Consider the following 23,340-nt stretch of genomic DNA (forward strand, 5'->3'; position numbering starts at 1 on the left):
AAGAGCCAGATGTGTGGGCTGTAGTGCTTGCTAATGAAGGGGACCTTTTTCCAAGGTGTCAACAGCTTGTTTTCTTTCTAGTGTCCAGACAGACATGTCTTGTGTGTGTTTGAAGTTGGACACTAAGGGAAGAGGCTGTTGGAGTCAGTAAGAAGAGTGTTCGTAGCAAGTGCATACAGAAGAAAGCAGAGCTAAATGAGGATTTGAGGGGAAAAAAAAAAAGTAGCCTAGTGACTAGATTTTCCCTACATTAGGCAATTCTGCTTTGGGACTCTTTTTGTGTCATCCCAATGCCTGAAATTTGATTCTAATGTTTTTGCTTTATGTTTTTCTGTGTCAGCTGAACACTGATTGAATGAGGTGTGTGGGTTACTTTGCAGATTTCCTTATTGTTTTGAATATTTGTTGGTTTTGTGGATTAGTTATAAATTTTCAAGCTTTTTAGAAACACAAGAACTGATGTCACTGCTTGATATGTGTCCAGAGAACTGCAGAAGACATTCAAGTTTCTGCTCCTGAATCTAGACATGCTCTTGAGTTGTAACCTGGAACGTTTGCTCATGTCCTGCTCTGCTGACAGCACACCCTTCAGTGAGAAAACATTCCTTGGTGTCGTTTGACAGTTACTACAATATGAGTAAACACAAAGATCTATTTTATTTTTCTTTCTAGCTTGGATTTACTACCAGGCATCAAATGCAGTAGTAGGGACTTAATAGCTTGTGCATTGGGCAGTATAAAATTTTTATCTAGTATTATGCATTTATCGTGTAATTCAGTGGTATCTGAGACAAATTCTGGCTCTCCTGTGAGAACATTCAAATATTTCTACTCAGTACAGAGATTAGGTTAGTACAGTAGTTTTAGATCTTAATAAAAAGTGCTTAGAATGGAAAATGATTACTTGATAATTCATGTGCATTGATAATACTTGTTGTGCTCTGTTCTGAAGCTCATGAGATGTCTTTCACACCTATCAAAGTAGCAAACTAATTATTCTGTATACGGACGAGATTGACAGATAGCAAAATAGAGGACATTTTATAAAATGCAGACTAACAGGAGAAAAACTGTGCCAAAACTTTTAGAATTTCTTCTAAGTCTAGGGATGTTAGTTAAGAACGAGGGCTTGGATCTGTTCAGTTAATCTCTGAAGACTCTCTGGCATTTTGATATGTGAGATAAATGATTCTCAGAGCAGCATTTTGCATGAGCTTCACTTCGTTTGAAAAGTTCTCAACTAGCAAAGGCAAAAGTTAATATTTTTGTTTATCTGAACAGTGAGAGAAGGTGCATTTTGCTCCCTTTTTTTACTGCCCATGGTACTTTAAAGCTTTCCCCCAACTTAGATTACAGCAAAGGAAAATAACATGCCCTGATAAGAGCTGGAGCAAAAGAAATGCACGGCATCTCGAGTAACCATCTGTGCTCATCTGGGCTCTCCAACACCAGCCAAGGCTGACACTCCAGCTGCAGGAACCAGGCAATCATTCCCTCAGAAAACACATGGATCACTCCTCCCTTACAGGGTGAGAAGAAAAATTCATGAGAATCCATTGAACTTAGAAAAGTCTAACATCAGTTTCTGTTAATGGTAAATGAAATCATTATGTCAGTTTTTGGGAAACAGTGTATTTTTAGCTATCTTAAGCTGTTTGCAGAATATTAAAATGTACTTGGTTTTGTGGTGAACAGGAAAATAAGAATATGGATCTTTTAATGTTGGCAAGTGTGTGCATTTTGGGAAGGACAGATGCTATTAGATTTTTTTCCTCAGTAGGAAGTACTCTAAAGCCATCAGGCTTTCACATATAAGTAGGTCAAGGAAGACTTCTTCCAAAATTTGTACTCTTTAGCTGCAAACAGGAAACTATTCCTCATTTTTCTGTCCAAAAGGCCGTATTAAACCTGACCTTGAGCTTATGTACAGTTTTACTTGACCTTTATTTAGAAACCCTTCTGCTAGAAAACTGCCTTTTATTGTAACTAAAAATATACTTTGCTGTCACCATGAGTCAGTATCCAAAGGAAGGAGCTTTCAGTCCATTCTAATGGTGCAGTGAAATCCTGACTTCACCCGTGTCAGTGGAAACGTTTCCCCCTATTCTGATAGCACTAAGCTTTTCTTCCACCTACTTTATTATGTCAATTACTCGCCTGAAAATTTATTTTCCCCTTCATTTTTTTTTCCTCTGGATTACAAACAAAGCATTCTTTCAGTGGAGCAGCATATGTGTTTGTAAATATAGAAGCACTCAGTCCTGCATTTACGCAGTGGCAGCTACATTTGTGTAACTGTGGCCTTTTCATCACTCTCATCTTTCTGAAAGAAATGTTTTGGGTTTTTTTTGTTTGTTTGGTTGGTTTGTTTTTGTTTGTTTCTCTTTAATTGCATGACTTTTGCACAAAGGCAGAATTCTCAAACATGCTTAATAATCTGTTATTTCTTATAAATATCAGCTTGCTTTTTGTAGCAGGAACGGTGACCCTGCCTGCAGACAGCACTGATGGCTCACTGGCCAGTTCTGTGGCTGCTTCTCTCAGAACACCAAATCTGATGAGAAAGTTCTGACAAGAGCTAGAACAAGAGCGAAATAGGGGTGTATGAAGTGACTCTTTTCTTTCTTTTCACCATTTTAAAACATTCTAGTTTTTCTCTCCAGGCTATCTACCCTACCACAGACATTTTTCCTATCTCTTGGCAAGTACTCACGTATCCAAACCTTGTGAAAAGAAAACATCGTCATAAAAAGTGTGAATTGTCTTTGAAAGCAAAGTTAGAGGAGCAATTTATTGTTACTGCATCTGTAGAAATCAATACCTGGGTCAGCAATTGGCACCTTAATGGCTCTGTATTGATGCTTATTCTGCTGCAGGGAATAAACAGGAACAGTAATATTTATATCACAGGTGATTTGGAAAGAATAAATATTGAGACCTGTGCTGACAGACTTTATTGACACATGCACAACAGGTCTTTGGTTTGAAAACTGGGCCAAAAAAGGGCCAGATTTGTGTATATACAAGAGATTTAAAAGCTCCCCCTGACTTCACTGGTGCTGATTTGTGGCCTGCACAGCTGTTGTCAAGTTACACAGTCACACTTTGGAGAACCTGGCACGGAAGTTGAAGGTCCTTTAACCTGCAAACCTCTCTCTTAGGTTAAATGGGTAGTTAAGCAGAGGTTTTCCCTAAGACTCTTCTTAAAATGTCAGGGGCTTCCTGATTTAGCATTTTTGAATATTTTGCGTATTTTGTGAAATTTGACTCCTAAAATTAGAGCCATTTTTAAAGGTAAAAAATGAAATAATAGTTGTGCAGTTTTATGTTCAGGCAGTATTAACAAATTAAGACACGTAGCAGCAGCGTGAAAACAAACTTGCATACTGTTTTGACATGTGCATCTCATGGAAGGATTGCTAATTGGTGAAAATGCCAATCATTACAGAAAGTGATTCATTCTCAGGAGTGGATGATATCTACTGGTGCCACATGGCATAGAATCAATGCTGTGGGAACCATTCATGACCAATATTTAAAGTATTTAGTGGAGATTTCAGCCTTCAAAATAGGACTCCCATAGAAAGAGAAAGCACAGAAAAGGGATAGTTGCTTTTTAAAGGGAAACACTGGAGTAAAGAAAAGGGAGACATTGCTGAAAGGAAAAACATAATCTATGTATCCAAAGTTTTAATTTTGCTAAACATGAAAAAATGTGTTTGTTGCCCACTCCAGGCTCCCACAGTGGTGCTGGAGAATGAACAAGAACAGTTTCCATGGGAGTGATGTGATCTGAGCAGTGGAAGTGCCCGGTTGTTCCATGCCAGCTGGAACCCCAGGGCACAGCTGATGGGGTCGGTGGTGCTGCCCCTGGGGACACCCAGCCCCAGGGCACAGCTGATGGGGTCAGTGGCTGCATGTGCTGTGCTGAGGGAGGGTGGAAAAGGGGCTGAGTGAACTGCTCCTCTTTTCTTCCTCCAGTGTTCCTCTGTGCCCTCAGCAGGGAATGATCTTACTGTGCATCTTATACAAAAAAAATGACATAGTTCAGTGCCCATTCCTGCCTCTGTGCCTGAGGACACCTCACCTCAGTGCCTGAAGAGCTGTCAGCTCTGGGAGCCAGGACACTGTTTTGTTTACAACATGCCAAAGTTCCTTCTTCTGATTTGTCACTTATCCTCTGGATCCAATGATACCCTCAGTGCTGCTGTCAGGGGGGCAGTGCCAGCCTTCCCAGGCTGCTCCTGCTGCTGATCCATGATCTCACTCTGGCTCTGGCAGCACAGCAGCAGGAGCAGCTCAGGGCTGACCATGGTTAGGGATGCACTCAGTAATTAGGAGATGGACTCAGCTGTCAGGGCAGGCACTGCACTGCCAGCAGCAAACAGGCAGGAACTGTCACAGCCATTGGATCTGGTGAGATACAGGATGGGCAACTGAAGTTTCATTGACAGGAGGTTATCAAATGCTTGTGGAAATCATCAAATAAGCTTCCATTCACACAGGGTTAGCAATTTGCCTTCTCCAGTGGCTGTTGGTCACAGCCTGCTGCTGACACAGCTTACAATTTGCCAAGCAGCGGCCATGCTGGTGGTATAATGAACTAAAGAATGAGAAACCTCGAGAGACTTGCACTTGAACTGTGAAGAGCACGTTTTAAAAGTCTCTGAGCAAAGCAGAAGGTGTTAAATGTGGTGCAGCAATGAAGTGCTGAGTTGCAAATGGAGGACAAACCCAGTGCTTCTGTGGGGGGACAAAGGGCAAGGATTGCAGCTCCTCCAGAGCTTCCCAAATTGCCAAGGGACTGTTTTGTTAATAGAGCAGTGGGCAGAACTTCTTTTCCTGCCGTGCAAAAACAACCAGTGCAGGGAATTCTCTGCCCTGGAGATTTCTCCAGGTACTGGGGAAAATATCACAGCAGGCTTTTCTGAATCACAAGGTTGCTGGCTTGTAATTTTCAGGCTGAAGGAGGAGAGCTGCATTCAAATATGTGATCCCATGTTTCTCCCCTTAGAGATCAACTGAAACACCGTGATTTGTCCTTGTGGGGAGGAGTGGAATAATTACACTGGTGGTAGACTCTGTGTGTGCTTATGGAAGTTGCCTGCCACAGTAAATGCAGGGGTTTTGAATGACTCAGTTTGGAGTTTTATTATATTTTATAGGGCGTAACTAATATATATGAAAAGGGTTTTTCTTAGTTTTTACATATATCTAATTTATTATCTTTGTTATATTTATATATATCTAATAAATCTAATGTAGTTTAGCATATATGAAGTTTAAAACAAATTTTCACTCTGTGTTGGTATGATAAAATCTGCATGTAGCTCTTAAAACCAGTGCTGAGGCATCTTGAAAGTCTGAAAATGCCAGCTAATACTGAGAAAATGGATGAGTCAAATAAAAACGATGAATTTATGGAAATAATACCTGTTGGTTTATGGGGATCTGTAAAAATACCAGTTGTAGGTCATCAAAATATTGTTCCCTCTATGCAGATGGTGTTATTAGATAATGGTTAACATGCACTAGGTTTAGGATAAACACAGAAGAAAAAAGTCACCTCTGTGCTCAGCTGACATGCATTTTACAAATGTAATTAATGTACAGTCTAAGGGGGCTGGCTGAAAATCTCTGCAGAACCACTGTACCCTCTGACTTTCCAAGCTCTTTACCATTGATTTTGAAATTTGTTGCTAGAAGACTTTCCTCTCTCGTCTTTTGCTTCCACTTCCCTGAAGTTTTTGTGCCCTAGCAGCAGCCATCAAAGCTGCAGGTATTGAGACACAGGAATCCAATAATCTCCTGACTGTGACAGATTGTAGCTCTGGAGAATTAGTCTTGAGCATTGTTTGATAGTTCCAGTTTTGCACACAGCAGCTCAAAAAAATGTTTATTGCTGAGGAGCTTACACCCACCTCTGCAAGCAACTAGAATTCAAATTAATGGTAATGAGAATTGTTCATACATCAGAAGGAGAAAAGAATGCAAGGAAAGTCATTTGTCTCCTGAAGCAGCGTGTCTCCTTGACTCTGTCAGGGAACACATACCTTAGGAAATCAGTCTTCTCTTGTTAATTCCAGCTGAAATGGCTCAAAAGGGTTTCTTCCAAGTGTTTTGACAGAAAGTACAGAGAAGGATAAGAGACCTATTCCTCTGGTACTTCAGCTGGAACTAACACAGGAAGGCTTTTAAAAAAGAATATAGTGAGGGGGCTCCAGAGTCCAAGTGGGAGCTTATGCAATAATATTCAAGTTAAAAAGATAACTTCTGTAACTGAAAAATTAAAAGAAAAAAAGACAGGAAAATCTTGCTGAGAAACAGAAGCCTCTTAATAAATCAAAAACATTTAACAAGTGGAAATAAGGCCTTAGTCCTCTCGTCCAGTGTCCAGAAGAAAAAGGGCTCACAAAGGCTGGTGCTGACAGTAATCTTACGACAGGAAGTCAGGAAGGGCCCCATACACACCAAATGCAAAGCAAAGAAGGATTTGAATTCAATCTGTCAAAATTAATTAGAAACAAGATTAAACCCCTCCTCACAGTCAGATGAAATGTTAGCTAGTTAATGTTAATTCCCATTCTGTTATTGTGATAAACTGAATCACAGCTATTTGCTTTGTAGCTGATCAGCTGCTCTACAGAATCTGAATTTTCTTTTTATTTACCTCTGAAAGGTTGAGTAGCAAGGATCAGGAGGCATCAGCAGGCTGGGCACTGCTCTCACGTGCAGTGCAGCTTTCAGATTGTGATTACCCTGCACATGGAGGCGAAGCAAGTGCACACCTGCTTGTAGGGAATGTGCAGCTGCTTCTGCTCGTTTGCACTGACTGGACCTGCCACTGCCTGCACAAAATAATACTCAAAACTTTGGTTTTTAATGCCTTGTGTCAGGTTTGATCTGCCCAGTTCTGGGGGGGTGTTGCTGTAACCCTGCTGTGTGAAGGGAAGGGATGCTGTGTGCCGAGGCTCAGGGCAACAAGGTTTGGTCCACGAGGTGTTTATGTTGATCAGACGTGTCTAATAGTAGGGAAATAGTGTGTGTCATTACTGAAATGGGTAAGAGATTATCGTTCTGGGCTGTAGAAACAGCAGATATGTAAATAGAGAAAGCTTGAGAAAGCAATCCAAGATATAATGTTGATTTTGCAGTTGCACCATGATGTACACCCATGTATTTATGCTCCTCCATGTGCAAAAGCAAAACTATGACCATGAATACGTGGCTGCCTTGTTAAATCTACAGCAACAAAGCCTAAAGCAAAAACATAGAGAAGTGGGTGTATTTATTGCTACGTAAAAAGTTAAAATAAAAATGTAATTTTCAGCTGTCTTTTATGTTCTTGGAAATATTGGTGAAGATGTATAGCCCAATAAAAAAAAGCACAGTTGGCATTTTGCACTGTTAAGAATAAACCACAAATCACCTGCATTATTAGCCACTAATCTCCTTAGGTTGCTAATCATATCCCTGTGCATGCTAAGAAGCCACCTGTGCTAGGGAAGGGAGTTTTCAAAGTGGTAGATGCCTTGGTATCACTGTAATTTGGAGAGGGTTGGGGAAACAATTCATTTCTGCCTTATTTCCTAGAGTGCCATGGTAAGTTAGCTGTCCTTGTACCATCCCTAACTCACTGAGACAGCAGTGAATTCAACCAAAAGAATTCTGCCAGGTGAGTTACTGGCCATTTTACATAATAGGCTGGGTGTTAAAGCACTGATCTGGGGAGTAAAAGATCAGGAGTTGTGCTTCCTCAGCCCAGGAGGGTTTGGATCAACTCTGTTTCCTAAAGGAATATCCCAGCAGGCAGGACACAGCCCAGCCTGTGCCGAGGCCATGCTGTCTCTCTTGAATCCTGCTGCTGAGGCTGCACTGGGGTGTAAGTGAGAAGGCAAGTGAAGGAACTGACAGCTCAAAAAATGAAATTATGGACTGCATATGTATGTATACATACATATTTAAAAAAATTGTATATTTAAAGATATGTTATTATTTAATTGAATATCAAATATAATTGAACATAAAAATGGTATTTTTATACTACTTCTTTAAAATTTGTGTAGGAATTCGTGGACCAATCAGATCCAGAGCTGCTTCATCTGCATTTTCATGGATCATTAACAAATAGCATTTTCTGCATCACACAAAGTGTAAATCTCCAGCTTAGCCAGAAGGACAAAGCCCTAAAGACCAATCCCAATCTTTATTCACTCCAGTTCCCACTGATGCTTGTCATGATACAAAATATCAGTAGCAGTTTAACTGTGTAGAGCAGGCTGTACATCCGTATTTTTTACATCTGAGTTTTAATTACATGTGAGTGAACCTGATATGCAGTCATTTGTGCAGCAAGTGTAATCATCTTTTATGCAGTTGAAACTTTTGGATGCCTGGAGTACATGAAAAGCACTTTATGGGTACTTGCATTATTGCATATTTCATTATAATGTAATTCTATATTAGATATTCTATTTATGCAGAATCCAAAAATAGTTCATGCTGTGTAGCAATGCAAATTTCAGTGAATAATCCACAAAGAATTTCAAGGCCTTAACCATTTGTGACATGCATTATTCTGTACCTCTAATGAGGACTCAGCCTTTGAATAAATCATATTGGTCTTTTTATGAGTAAAACCCATTTCTGTGCTTTCTCATTAAAGAAGAGTCTATCACTTCTTATATTAATGATATTGGAAATATTAGGGCTTATTGTTACTGTTCAAAATGTCTCAAACTGGTTTTAGATGCTCTGTCAACAGTTCAAGTGGCAAGTTCAGAAAATCACCAGTTCGCTTTTGGTAGATCGAATAAAACACAACCTGTAAATTGCTAAGGAACAGAGAGCAAAGCACTGCAAGTCCATCAGCACTGCCTAGGAACTTAGAGTTTGAGAGAGATTTTACCATTTATAGCACAACTGTGCTCAGTACATAATTTCATGGAAGAACAGAATAAAAAAAAACCTGCAAAAGTTGTCTGCATAAATAAGATGTCCTTTGCAGTACTTTAAAAATAAATATTTAAGAGATTAAAACTGTTTTTCAATGGGTATAATAGCCCAAGGTAAAAAAAATTGACAAAAATAATCAGATCAAAATACTAATTCTCTTCCTTCATGTAATTAAGTATGCATTTCAATAGGCTTGTATGATAGTGGAAGAGGAAAGGCAGCCTTTGTCTTGGGACTTTGATATCCTCTGACAGTAGTTAAAGTGAGCTCGTGAGATGTGATGATCTGCTGCAATACCTCTTGCAAACTCGTAGCCAGCCCTACATCAGCGTGTTCGTTCCTCTGATCTGTCCTCTCCACCTTTCCTGAGCCTCCCCCTGAGAAGAAGAGCTGAATTAAGAGCTGGTACTAAGATGGGTTGATTTACAGTCTATTTGAATGCATGATGCTGCACATGTCCTAGTGAATCAGGCATCTATTTCGATATCAGAAAACAGAAAATGGCTCTTGTGTTTCTGTGCTGCCAAAAATTGCGTTATTTTGAATTGCTGATTGCCAGAGTGTTCTTAAAAAAAATTTTTCCTGTCCCATTTGCACATTTTGCCTCAGCCTTGCTGGTGGTGCTGTGTTAGGGTGCTAAAGCAGCATCACTGAACTCGAGACTATCATAGCCAACACAAACCAGGGATGCCAACAGTGCTTCTTCCAGAGCAACCACCCCCAATGGGAAGGATATCAGTAATGCAGACTAAGCTTCCATGTACGACCTCCACTGAGGGCCCCATCCTGCCCCACTTGCAGGCACTGGAACACTCCTGGGCTGGTCCTGTGTGAAACCAGGAGTGATCCTTGTGCGTCCCTTCCAACTCAGCATGTTCTGGGACCTCGCTGATTTTTGTGGGGTTTGCACCCACACAGTAGCTTTCTGTAAAAGAGTTCGGTTCAACAATACTTTCTGATGGAAAATCGTTACTGTGCTCTTTGCCATGGCTGGTGTTAACATTAATCACCCCCAGTTCCTTCAGTCTCACAGCTCCTACCGGAATACCACCGGAATTTAGTGCTAATAACACACCCTTACTAGGAAGTGTTACCAATTTCTTGCCTAGGTGGTGCTATAATTAGTAATATCTTGCTGTGACAGTTGCTGCTGTGAAAGCAGTGCCATTTATAGGTGGTGTTCCATCTGCAGCACGTGCTGGCATTCTGATAGATGCTGAGTGACTGGAGTTCCACAGCAGTGGAACGTGCAGAGGAACGTTTTGAAACACCTTAGATGTGATGCAGAATAACTTTTTGCAGGTACCAGGCTGTAAAGGGAAGGTTTTAAGCTATGCTTGATGAAATCTGTGCTACAAGAGTCCGGTACTCCGATATCACACTTAGGTCTCCTGGGTGCTTTTAAGGATTGTCAGCCAACAAACTATAATTTCATGCTTGGCTGGACTAATACAAGCCTAGGCTTCTGCTCCTTTGTACAGTCAGCCTACAGTATGCTGTAATAGTAAAGCAAAAAGGGGAGGGAAAAATAAAGTAAAATAAACTGTTGTCACACAGAATGATACTTATCAGGAAAATCAGATACTAGGATGGCTGCAGGTATAATTTGTTCAGGCCAATAAACTGTGAGTCCGTTTACTTCACTAGGCTTTAGATCAACTCCTTCAAGTTCTGTATTTTGATTTGACAGGTATTTAACAGGCAGCAATGCAAGTAGAAATAAGGTGTAGAACTGGAGGATGGGTTATTTATTTGGTTGATTGGTTTTTTGTTGGGGTTTTTGTTTATTTTTTTTTATATAGCAGTGTAGAGAACGTAGGGAAAGGGACTTCTTTAATGCCAGCCACTAAAACATGGACATATTAGCCATAGCTAGTCAAAATTTCTCAGACATGTCATCTGTGTCTGAAGTGCAAATTTGCTGAAATAAAATTCCCTTCCAGCAGTGTTTAGACAGAAACTTTCCCTGTATCCCGCCCCCTTCCCCTTTGCTCCTGTTGTTGTGGTAAAACCACGTGGAGCACCCACTGACAGGCTCTGGCCAGAGCTCTGCCAAAGCTTCCTCAGAGGCTGCAGTTCCACTTCTCTACATTTCTGTTTAACTTTCTCACCTACTTTGTGGGCTGCCACACGCCTGTGCAGTTTGTGAGCTTCAGAAACGTTTCAGAATATATTAAAAAACTACATATTTTCCTTTTAAACAAGCTTTGGAGTGGTTTTGTACTGGAAAGACTAAAATGTGTTTCCTCGATGGACACTTTAAATTTTCGAATCCCATATGGGATGATGTTTGGAGTTTCTATCTACTGCAGATTTTAATCACTTTAATCTATTACCTGAAAGAAAGTGATCTGGTTGATGAAGACCCATGCATTTCTACTGGGACAACTAAAGTCTGGGCCCAGTCTCTGTATTCAGTTGAGGTGTTTTTTCTCAGAAGGACTGAGAGAATCCCTGGAGCAGCACACACAAAAGGTGTAGTGTGTCAAATGAGCCAGGAGGGTAAATAAAAAAGCTGCTATTTCTGCACTGAATTGTCCACAATAAGCTCTAGGCCAGGTCCTGCCTTAGATGCTGAGCAAAACACTCATCAAAACCAACAACCATTTGATGCAAAGAACAGAAAGCCAGACCCAGCACATCTGTGGATGACAAGGATCCAGTAACAGCTCCCAGAAAAGCACTTCCCTGCTCCTCACACTGCAGCCACACTGACCTGCTCCCCTTCCCCATTGTCACACCTGCATTGTTTAACCATCATTTTCAACATTGATTTTTTTGGTTTTTTAAATCCCACTAAGGTTCTCCCATGTGACTCTTTATTTCTTCCTTTAAAGGCAAAAGCACTGCATACTACTAGGAAGGCTTTAAAGAAATAAAGAAATCTGATAATACAATGGATTTGTTACCAGTGAAGTAAAAGTCCTATTCCAGAATGACTTAACTTTTGTATCACTTTATGTATCTAGAAGAGCTAAAATTAGATTATAAAAATCTGATCTTTCTATTTTTTCCCTTGTCAGTTCCTTTTCTTCCTAATTTCATTTCCCCCCCACACACACTTTTTTTTTTTTCCTTTAAACCTGTAAACAGTCCTTTCTGCAATGCACTGGATACAAACGAAATTTTCATAGTATTGGCATGAGAGAAATTTTGCAAATTACAAGGATTTTACTTGCATATTCAGTGTGGAATTATTTGAGACTTATTTATCCAGGTGTCTTTCTGTAAATGGAGGATAAACTGAGGCCACTTATGATTCTGGTTTGTGATTAGCCATGTTTATTTATTAGGTTAATTTGCAGAGTTTCAACAATCCCGTGTCCTTGGAAAGGGTCATGAAATAGCACCAAATCAGCTGTACTGATTATGTGTGCTCTGAAAAGTACAGGGAGTTTTTCTACATCATGTACTTGAAAATGTGATGATTGAAATGAGCTTTGAACCCAGTTCAGGCAGTTGCTACCAATGATGCTAAAACACCTTCTGGGGACCTGCCCTGTGCTGCTCCACTTTGCAGTATCTGCCCTGTGATACAGTCAGCTGCTTTTGTCATCTTCACGTTATGGTATCCACTAGAATTCATTGACTGAGACTTGTGCTTTCCTCTCAGCTTTTATTATATCTGCTTTATCCACCTGCAGAACTGATTCTTGGGCTCCATTGGCATATCTGTGGTGTGCTGACTGCCTGTCCTGCCAGCCCAGTCTGCATCAGTGCTTGCATGGCACCTGAGTTAGCTGATGCTGCTTTGATTTATGGTTAGACTGAAGTCTCTCTGAGATAAGATTCTTTTCCCTGTTTAAAAACTGCCTGGCAAAATCAGCTTCTGGTCCAAAAGCAGGACACTGTGTGCTATCTTCCTGTTTTCACTGGAGTGATAAAAGAATAACAAATCAGAATATTGATAATTAGGAAACTTTTAATTCTCCAGCAGGTGAACAAAAATAGTGTGCACATGCATGCTTAAAGACTCTTTCTTGTCTTTCCCTCCCAAAAATGTCTGTCTCTGATATGAGAGTGACAAGTCAGCCCAGAAGGAAAATTCAGCCGAAGACCACAAAATGCTGAGGTTTTTCTTTGATTGTCAGTTCACCCTAGAATGCACTCTTGCTTTTAGTGGCTTTTCCATTTTCTGACAGGCACAGAATAGTACTTATCTTGCTCCGTAGGCAGCCATTATGTCTGTTTTATCCACGTACAAAGCACAGGAGAAATAAAATGATAGGTGCCTTGATAAGGCAGATAAACTTCTGAAGTCTACAAATAACGCATTTCCTTCTGGCTGATTGATTTCAGGCAAGTGCAAAGGACATAAACAGCCTCTCTAAAAAAAAACAACCCTGAAAGGTGTGCATCTGAGTGATGGATGACTGCAGTTCAAGCAGAAACACTTTCAGAAGTTGTGTTATGGAGAATTGTCTCAGTCCCAGACGCTGCTTCTGTTCAGTGTAACCGAACTGAAGCTCCTGGGACTGAAAAGAAACGTGTCAAGGAGGAGAAAGCTCTCCTGCTCCTACTCTGCTGCTGGCAGTGTGTGTGGGAGCTGCTCAGAAAGCCCAGCCCTGTGCACGTCAGCCAGCTGCAGTGCTGTGGGGTACCTTGGAGCAGTAGCAGGGATGCAGGGGGTCTGTCACTGCAGCACTTACAGCACCCACACCAGCCAGAGAACAGCAACCCCTGTGCCTCACATGTGCCACAGACAGGCACTGGCAGTGCCCTGGTCATGCTGTTGAGTCCTGGAAGGCCACAGCACATGCAGTGTCATCCTCCCCTCATTGCCAGTAAAAACCCATCAGGCTTGGCTGCAGGTGGGTCCAGGACCTGTGCCTTGCCATGTAAATGCTTACAGAGTATTCAAGGCCACTTACCGTGCATTTGAGCCTCTGTCCCCTTCATCCCCTTCTTGCTTTCTTCATTGTCACCTTGCACGTGTTTTCCTGTTATGCAGTGACTCTTTTTTTCTCAGTCCAAGTTTCAGCATGTACTGTTAAAGTACATATCCTGCCACATGGTGTGGGCTTCTCCTTAGGAAGATGGTGAACATTTGTGGATAGAAACATCTTAGTGCATACATTATGCTCTCCTTTTCTCATCCTCATTTTCAATTATTTTTTTCACTCTTGTGTTTTAGTCCAGCAAGCCCAAATCCTTCCTTCCCTTCTCACTACTCAGCATGAGAAGCTGGGAGAACAGTGTAGTTCCTGGCTGATGCTACAGAACAGCCAGCAAGAGCAAGAATTCTGAGAGAGAAAGAAGTCTCAGTGGGCAAAGAACCTTGTATAAGATCATATTAAGCTGGAAATGATTGCAGGAGTTTAGTCTAGAGTAGCTGGTAAAATAAGTGAAGGTAGTTTAGACAACTGATTACATGAATTTCCCCTAATTTTTTGCAGTAGATTGTAACTTGGAACGCAGGCCTGTGTAGCAGAGAAATTCTGACTGCCATCAGATAAACAATGTCTTAGGATTAGGCAGGCAAAACCAAATGATATTCATTAGATTAAGCAAGTGGAGAGGTTTGGGACTGAGCAGAGTTAACAGCAAATTGCTGCTACCTGGGAGCAAAGTTAAAATTTTGTTTTGGGATGCTCTGGGATGGAACAACTTTACTCACCCTTTGTCTGAGCTCTGCTCACATGTACACAGATTCTTGTCCTTGCAGGATGAAATCTTACCTACTTACTCATGCACTAGCTAAAATTGCCTGCATCTGCCTTGAGAAAACACAACAGCTTGAAGAAACATGTATAGTGCTGCATTATAAATCTGTGGGGTCTTTTTTCCTGATGAATTCTTGGAATACCTTTGTTTATTCCCTTGTTTTCCTCCTAGCCTTAAGTAGGATATTATGGCTTCAACTGGTGTAATGCATCATAAGCTGTAAAAACAAAGAAGCTGAAATAGATTCACTGGAATTTGCCCACTGTCAGATACAAGTATTTTATTTAGCATTTTCCTTGTTTAAATTACTGAGATGAAAATCCAAGAGGATAACTCTAAGTAATTAAATGATCTCTCCTTCACTTTTATTATTCCAATATTAACGTTTCTTAGCCTCGATTCTAGAGAACAATATGTTTTTCCTAGGTGTCAATACCTGATTCAGAGATACTTGCTTAGAGGAAACAACCCCCATTGAACCCCTTTGGCTGTGGATCCTGCTGGTTCTTTCAGAATAAAAATAAAATTTGACTCTCAGACAGAATTGCAGGTTTTTTGGTTTAGTTCTACCCTAGCATAGCACGTTGCCATTGCCTAAGACCACTGAACTAATTGGAAATCATTCCTAAGAACAGCAAGGAACGGCACAACTTTTTGATTTCCTTCGTGGCATTTCCTCCCTCTCGCTTTCCCCATGTGGAATAAGCAGGCACAAGAGATGTTACTGCCAGAAGAGTGGGTGGATGTGTGTTAATGCCCAAGAGCAAATGTCAAACTATAGAAATGTCAGTCTTGTGTGCTTTGGATGTATATAACCACAGAGATTATTAATTTGCTGTATCTTTCCTTTGAAAACTTTATCGTAATGCTCGCTCCATAAATGCTGTGCTACGTGACAGCTTCTAAATTTAGCAACTCAGCTTTGTGACATTAGGCAGGGAAAGGCAGAAGAAAGTTTGGGTGGATAATTCCTCTCTCTCTCTCTCTCTCTGAGAAGAATGTCTTTCAGAAATAGTCCTACCAAAGAAATGCTTGGAGCTGTGAGTCACAGCATTAGTGGGTTGAACCCTCATTCCATGCAGGAATATGGGCATACATTTTCAGGATTAGGAAAATGGAGAAGTAATATTTGTAATAAAAATATATTTTAGGATAATGGCACATCTGTAGTCTCTGAACATCTGAATTCTAAAGAAAGATTATGACTTAAGTGGAAGAGAGATCGACATGAATAAATTTGTTCTTTTTAAGAATATTAGTTTTTAAAATCGCTTAAAATATTTACTTGAAATGCAAAAGGCATGGAAACCAGACTTTCTAGAATAAAGCATCAGACACTTATTCAAGATCTCTACCCCACAGATAATCTCTGAGAAGTGCTTCTGGTGCCTTCTGCAGGCTTCATTTTACCTGGACTGTTGTCTGCCTCTTTTACATTTATTTCTCTTTCCCTCTTCTGCCTCTGTCCCTTGTTTTCTGGCTCTGCCCTTGATCTCTTTCATGTCTTTTTTTTAAACTCACGCTTCTGTCCTGTTCCTCCTGTTCTTGCTTTCCATTTTTTCTTTCTCTGATTTCTCTCTCTCTCTCTTTTTTTTTTTTTTTTTCCCCAGAGGACAAAAATTTTTTTCTCTTCTGTTCTTTCTGACTTGTATTTCCTAGGATATGTCACAACCACAGGCTATTCCTTGTGAAAAAGGGGTGGTTAAAGCCAGTTGTGGTGATACTCAGCATTAACATTTAAACGTATTTTCCCCCTTCATACAACATTCACCTCCTATTTCTATGTGTTCTTGAAGAATTATCCTAGGGAAACATTTTAATGCTAAGTGCTTTCTGGCCTTTCAGACTGCTTGGGTAGATGAATTAGGGCAACGTATTCATTTTTAACCAAAATATGTTTTTTTCCATAAAAAGTCTCTTTGAAGGATAACTTCACTGGAACTCTCTAAGGAAGCTGTATTCCCAAAGAGTTCCATTTTATCAGCTGAAATATTTCATCCTAGTTTGCTGCAGCTGGTATCAGAAAAATATGTATGCAGGCTGAACATGAATCTCTGCTCAGCAGTGCAGGGTGAGGGACCGATAGATGTGCTGCTGGATAATGGAGACAGCACTGGCAGGGCTTTGCCTGTTCAGCTCCTGAGCCAGGAGGGCTGGAAATGAGCAGGCAGGGGTTTTTAAATTCCCTGGATATCTCTGTTTAAAGGGCTCAGGGCATGATTGTCACTGGGGGCTCTCACTGGCAGGTATGCAAAGCCTTTGGAGAGTCAGTGTAAAATGACAATAGTAGCTGTGGCTGGGTTTGCTCAGGTATAAGTGGCACACTAATGCCTTGGCTTAGGGAGAATGTTCTTTTATCTCTTAAAATATTTTCATGAAAAGCCAAAGATATGGAAAGCAGACTTTCTGGAATAAAGCATCAGGCACCCATATTCAAGATCTCAACCACACACACCTCAGTAGGAATGAAAGTAAAAGCACACAGGCTTAGGAATCCAGGGAATAGGAATTATAAGATCCAGGGAAGTCCTGTGAACCTTTTACAACGGGTACCTCTTTCTCTGTAAGAGGTGTGGATAAACCAATGTTTTATTTTTTTTTTGGGTGCTCCCTGCTTTGTGGGTATGCAGGCAGCAGCCAGCCTCTGCTTCCCTAACACAGAATCTCCACCCTATTTAAGTAATAATTGGATTAGCTCTATCCAGGAATTTAAAAAGGGTAATTTCTTTGAACCTATTGTAGCTCAGAGCTCCTTAACTTGTTGTCACTCTGTAGCCTCAGTCAGGAACGTAAAAGCACCGCACTGCCTGGCTTCTCTAGACCTGCTGTTGCCTTGGACTCACCTTTTCTTCTCCTTATTAAACCCTTTAAAATACATTATGCTTTTGTTTTTCAAAGCATAATGATTTTTGATTCTTAAATATTTTGAAGGTGACATTTGTAATGCAACCACCATGCATGGCTTATAACAGCAAAGGATACTTGTGGTCAAAGCCGTACCATATTCTGAACAGCCACGCACTCTCAGCTTTGCTTGTGTTTTTATCCAAGTTTGATGCACTCTGCAAAACAAACAAATGAATGAAGTGAAAAGCATTTTTATAAAATAAATAAAACATAGAGTTCCAATATTAAAAATGCATGTCAAACCAAATCACAATTAACTGCACTTTTTTTTTTTTTTTTTAATTTAAAAAGCTTTGTTGGCGCACGGATGTCATCTCCGTGAATCAGTTCAGGAGCAAACTGGCTCATATAGCACATTTTTCATTGCTGCACTCATTTACTTTTATTAATGATTCCAATTTTATTAAGCAGCTGAGAAGCACTATATATCTGAGATCAATAAAATGATATTTTGATTTAATTGCCATTGCATTACTTCAGTTTACTCCTACAAGATCAGATGCTGTTTGTGTATGTGTAACAAGATGTCATTCCTGAAGGGATTGAGATATTCTGATAACCAAGGGAGGAGGAACACTACTGCAGTCAAGAAGAGTCAGAACACCACTTTCCATCCTGCTCACTCTGGGGTGTGCTGACAGGTGGAGAGGTGGACTGGTCTTTACTCGGGGTCACAACTGGGAATAGTACATTAGGCACAGCTGTCTGTACAAAGACACTGGGGTCCTACTCTGGGCATCACATCAGTACTAACAGGTATTAGTGCCAGGATGGAATTAGGAATGGGATGACCAGTTCTCCAAGGATACTCAATTATTGACTTGTTTGTGTTTTGTAGCAAGTGAGGTTCTTTTTAATGGCAGTATTTTTCCTTATGTAATTTCAAACCAATTTATCTGTGAATTTTCATGTTTTAATCTAATAATATATTAAGACATGATTTCTTATTAAACATTAGCACTCACATAAATTTTAGCAACTCTCCCTAGGAACTGGGGAAGCTGGAGGGGGAAAGAAGATGGTGCTCATCCCTGACCGAGCAGCAGAACACTCTTCACAGCTCTTTATATCTAATAGTGCATTTTGGAAAGGCAAAGATTAGGAAAAGGGTTGAAACATGTGAGCAGGAAAGGTGTGTGTTAGGTCAGAACCACAGGAACACTGAATAAAAAAGGCCTGGGGTGCCCAGGGGTAGAGATGAGAAAGAAGGATGGAAGTAAACGTGTCGTGGAGGGGGTTTCTTGTGTGCAATGCAGAGGATGGCTCGGTAAAAGCACAGGGAGCTCTGGAAATGGTCTGTGTGTCCTGGGTTTGACTGGTAATGCTTTCAGAAGCCACAGTGTGGTTGGTGAATTGCTCTTTCCAAACTCACTGTATATCTACCTTCCTCCTGTGGGAACAAGCTTCCTTGTACAGGATCATGAAGTGTTCCTGTTTGAAAGCAGTGCACAAAGAAGTCTACACAAGAGTAAAACTCCCCAAGGGTTTTCTGAGCCTGACCTGGACCTCCTTTTATTTCTAGTCTGACGTGTGTTGCACCTTCCTTCCTTTGTCTGTGAAACCGTGTTGTGCTCCCAGCTTCTGCAGCGATGGGAGTTGGGTGGTGATCTGCAGTGCAGCTCCTGCATGAACAGGGCAGTGAAGGGACGGGGGGAGATGTTGGTGTGAATGCTCTGGGGCTGTTGGAGATCCTGTCAGCTTAAAATGTAACCTTTCACTTTGCCTGCAGTTCAGAGAGGTAAAAGCAGTGGGGGGACAGTTCTCCAGCTCTTCCATGCAAGGATTTTCTCTCTGCAAAGTGAGGATGCCAATGTTTCTCATCTCTCATCTTCCATGTGGGAATTGCCCATATGGAGATTATTCTCATTAGTAACTTGCAATAAATTCACCAACTAGCTGGCAGATGAAACTGATGAGAGAAATATAACCAAATTCCTTATTATACTTCTAAAAATACAGGGATGGTTAAATCAACTGCGAACATCAGTTTGACAGAGATGTTACTGATAAGTGTTTTTCAGGCTATTTGGTTTTCTCCTGAGATCAGTAGTACATCTGCAACATTTTTTCCAAAGTGCTTGTAGAAAATATATTCTTACACTGTCTCAGCTGAGATTAACGCAGCACAGTTGGAGATGCATAAGCCACCTAAATAAAATATGCTATTGGCTGTCTTTGTTTATGGAAAGCTGGTCAAAAAGCCCCCTGCCATAAAAGCTTTTGCCTCTTTTCAGTAGAACAGCTCTGTAACTCTGCTTGGTGATTATGTATCCTGCACTGTGTTTTTCAGAGTTACCTTTTGGTGTTTGAATGTATGTGGCATGCAGCAAACTGCTTTTGCTGTTTTTTTTTTAATATATTATTTTCTCTACAATAATATGTATTATTTGTAGTATATATTACGTAGTTTCTTTCAAAACTAAGTTAGGACAGGCCATCAGTAAATAAGTGGCTATGAATATGGGGCTATTGATTTTTCTGTTTATGCTTATGCTGGGATAATGAATTAATGATAAACAAATTTGCTAGGGAAGGAGCCCTGGACTCCAGGTCTTACAGCTCGAACTGGAATCTGCTGCCAAAATTATTGGTTCAGAGAGCCCAGAATGAAGCATAACCAGAAGCCCAGAAACCACCATGTCTGTGGAATTCTTGAATAAATCAATCAAATCTCTGTAAAAAATAATTGAATTTGGGGGAGGCAAGGAAGGAAAGAAGGAATGCAAAGATGAAGAGGTAGGGAAAGAAAAGGGTTCTACAGTCATGGAGCTGGTGTTGCATCTGAGGGAGTACCCATGAGGTAGAAGGTGTTTAAAGCTTATTCTGAAAAAGTCTTGGTGTGATTAGAGGTACAGATTGAGATCTATACAGTGAGATTCCCTGAGTCCTGCTAGTTAGAGTGGTCCCAGGGGCCTAAATTCAAATCTTGGGAGCAGATACTGTGCCTTTCCCATTCTGAGCTGAGCAGGGAGGAGCCTTAGAGGCTTATTTTCCATTAATTTTTGCTCTCTATTTTAAACATCTTATTCTTGGACATGTTTGGTTCTTATTTCTGGTACAATCTCCCCTGAAGCTTTAATTAACAACAGAAGGAGTTGGCACATGGTTCCAACTTCATCTGGGTGAAAGCTTTAACTGGCAGTGCGAGTTACTGGCACTTGACACGTTATTTGTCCGGGGATGTATGCAGGAAAATCAGCTGCTTCCACTGGGAAGACACAGCAACACAGAAACCAAATGAAGAATAATGAAAGGCAAACTAAATAAAAACATCATGTTAGAAATGAAGGGAAAGAAAAAAAAAGAAAGGAAGAAGAGGAATGAGAGATGAGATGAAAGAGAAAATGAAAAGATTTAAATGGAATAACTACGATAGGTACTGAGTTAAATCAGAGAGTGCTACATGGCGTGGAGCAAAGGTCTGAATTACTAAAATATTGAGATATAAAATATAAACCAATTCAGACAAATGAAAATAGAGTACCATGGGATGTGGGGGGGGGGGAATTAATCAGAGCAGCAAAACTATTTTCCAAGGTATAATTTGCTACTATAAGGAAGGCTGAATTGGATATGATAGGGCATGAAAGGCGTTATATTTATTTACACCTTCTGTGTTGTATTGCTGAGTTTTGGCAGCAGAGATAGGTGTTAATTCACAGGGCAGAACTGGGACACTGGATGTGTTATTGTTATGAATAAACATTACTATTTTAATTTTTAATAGAAGATTGAGAAATCAGATGCCTATCGGCTTCGGAAGAAATCAGGTTTGTGCAAAACACGCATTCAGGCAATTTTATGCTTTATTCTGCATTCCCTGGTCTTTGATAATTCATGAGTGCTGCAGAGTAGAAAATTTCTGAAATTATGTATCTCTAAACTCCATTCAAGAATAGCCTATGGTTTTGTGTCCTGCCCTTTTTCAGAATTTGGACAGAGGTGTTGCAGGAATTCCTGCAAGATGCTTAGGGAAGTGAATTTAGTCCCGAGTCTCCTCAGACAGAATAAATCAGTATCTTGGCATGGTGCAGTGAAGTGTTATTCAGCTTTCTTAATAGTGACTGGGTTCTAAAACTGGGGATGTGGTCAGTATGAATAATATTGGTTTGCCTTCTTTCCAAAGAAACATTAGGACACTTTGGCATCTGAATTCCATTTCAGTGAAAGTTGAGACCCACCCTGCATGCCTTCAGATTTGTGCAAATGTGTAAAGGTTGGGAATACTCAGTATGTAAGATATATTACAATTCTGCCTAATGATATTTCTAATGTATTTTCAAGTGAAAAAAGTATCTTATTTTGTCTTCCCCAACTTATTTTCTCCATTTACACCATCACTGGGTTCCAGTTTTGGTTGCAGAGTGTGAAGGTGTGCATGGGATGGTATTCCCAGAAACAGGAACGTGGCATTAGGCACTGGTTTGCTTTTTGCTTTAGCAGCCTGTCAGCTGTAGTGTGGCTTCTCCCCGGTGGTTCTGCTGTTCCCCTCGCCATGCTGGAGCACATGCTGTGTCCATTGACTCTCTGCAGATCTCTGCTGCTGCTGCAGCCGCTGCTGCATTTCAAACAGTGCCTTAGGTGTGTGACAGAAAGAGGGAAGGAGACAGATGAACATCTGCAGCTTGTGCAAGAGCCCCCTGCAGAGGTTTCAGCTGCACAATGTACTTAGGCTTCCACGGGAAAACTAACTGAAAAATATTTTCAGAAACCTGACCTATTAGAATTGAACATTGCACCTTCTTCTTTTTAATTCCAGAGGATTAAATGAGATTTGCCAACACTGAACACTTTAAAAAAAAAAGTTTAGCACGAATGTCTAAAATCCTGACATACCTGGCTTGCAGCTTCAGCTTTCAGATCTTCATCTGGATCTACACCAACTCTGTAAAAAAAACAGAGAGCACCAAACCTGAAGACATGTGCTAATGATCTGATGAATGTTAGAGAGCTTTGAGGCTAGAAAGATTTCTCTTGTGTCACTCGTTTCCTACGAGTTGAGAAGTGAGGAGAAGAGCTGGCAAAACTTTAAGAACACTTTTTTTAATCAAGGAAGTTCTTGCCACTCCCAACACCTGAGATGAGATCTTTACCTTGGCTTGGATCCATATCTGGGGAGAGAGACAATCGAGCTGTTAACCCGTGCTAGGAAAATCGTAGTTGCTGGTAGAAGAGCAGTGCTTGATGTTCACACCAAGCAAGCAGAGAGAGCAGTGAGAGAGGATGAATAATGCACCTTTTTATCACCCAAATCTGAAGCCCACAGCTAAGGTGTGGGCCCTGTGTGTGCCTCACAAGCTCCCACGTGGTATCAGATCCACCAAGCCAAAACAGAATTTACCGATGCAAAGGGAATGTACTCTCTCACTAGATATTAATGAAGGCCACTTTACTGGCTTTCTGACAGTCTTCCTTCTTGAGTATAGCTTTACTTCTGGTAATAACACATCAAAGTATATTTTAAAATAATATTTAATCTTAGCAGTTACATACCTCAGCATTCTTCCCTGTAAATATTATGCATAGATTCTTATTGAGTTGGAGACAATGACAGGTACTACATGCAAAGTAGACACTTTTTATATGTAAATACTGAATGGAAGGAATTAAAAAAAAAAAAGGTATTTCTTTCTATCATAACTCTTGAGCTGCAACAAATCTTAGTCCTTCAGGCATAAATATTTCTGTGTTTTTATTAAAAATAACCATCCTGGTGCTGACTCAACAAGGAGACTGAATGAATAGCTGATTGCCTTTCTTTTCTTTTCTTGTCTTCTTGGTCCCAAAATTGCAAGAAAAAGCTTCTGATGGCAC

At 40.5% G+C, this 23,340-nt stretch overlaps 1 protein-coding gene across 1 annotated transcript in view; it reads right to left on the reverse strand.

Annotated features, from left to right (window-relative positions):
* The window catches only part of SLC9A9 (solute carrier family 9 member A9), a 146,958-nt gene that overhangs the window by 15,898 nt on the left and 107,720 nt on the right, over nucleotides 1-23,340 (reverse strand). The window contains exons 13-14 of the mRNA XM_027900401.1: nucleotides 22,363-22,411; nucleotides 17,602-17,681 (exon numbers count right to left, since the gene is read on the reverse strand). Coding sequence (XP_027756202.1) covers nucleotides 17,602-17,681; nucleotides 22,363-22,411 — 129 coding nt within the window. The remainder of the gene's footprint in view (nucleotides 1-17,601; nucleotides 17,682-22,362; nucleotides 22,412-23,340) is intronic.

Source organism: Empidonax traillii, unplaced genomic scaffold (assembly GCF_003031625.1).
Source record: "Empidonax traillii isolate 1590-97213 ecotype Southwest subspecies unplaced genomic scaffold, ASM303162v1 scaffold722:size395592, whole genome shotgun sequence".
In the NCBI taxonomy this organism is placed as follows: domain Eukaryota; kingdom Metazoa; phylum Chordata; class Aves; order Passeriformes; family Tyrannidae; genus Empidonax; species Empidonax traillii.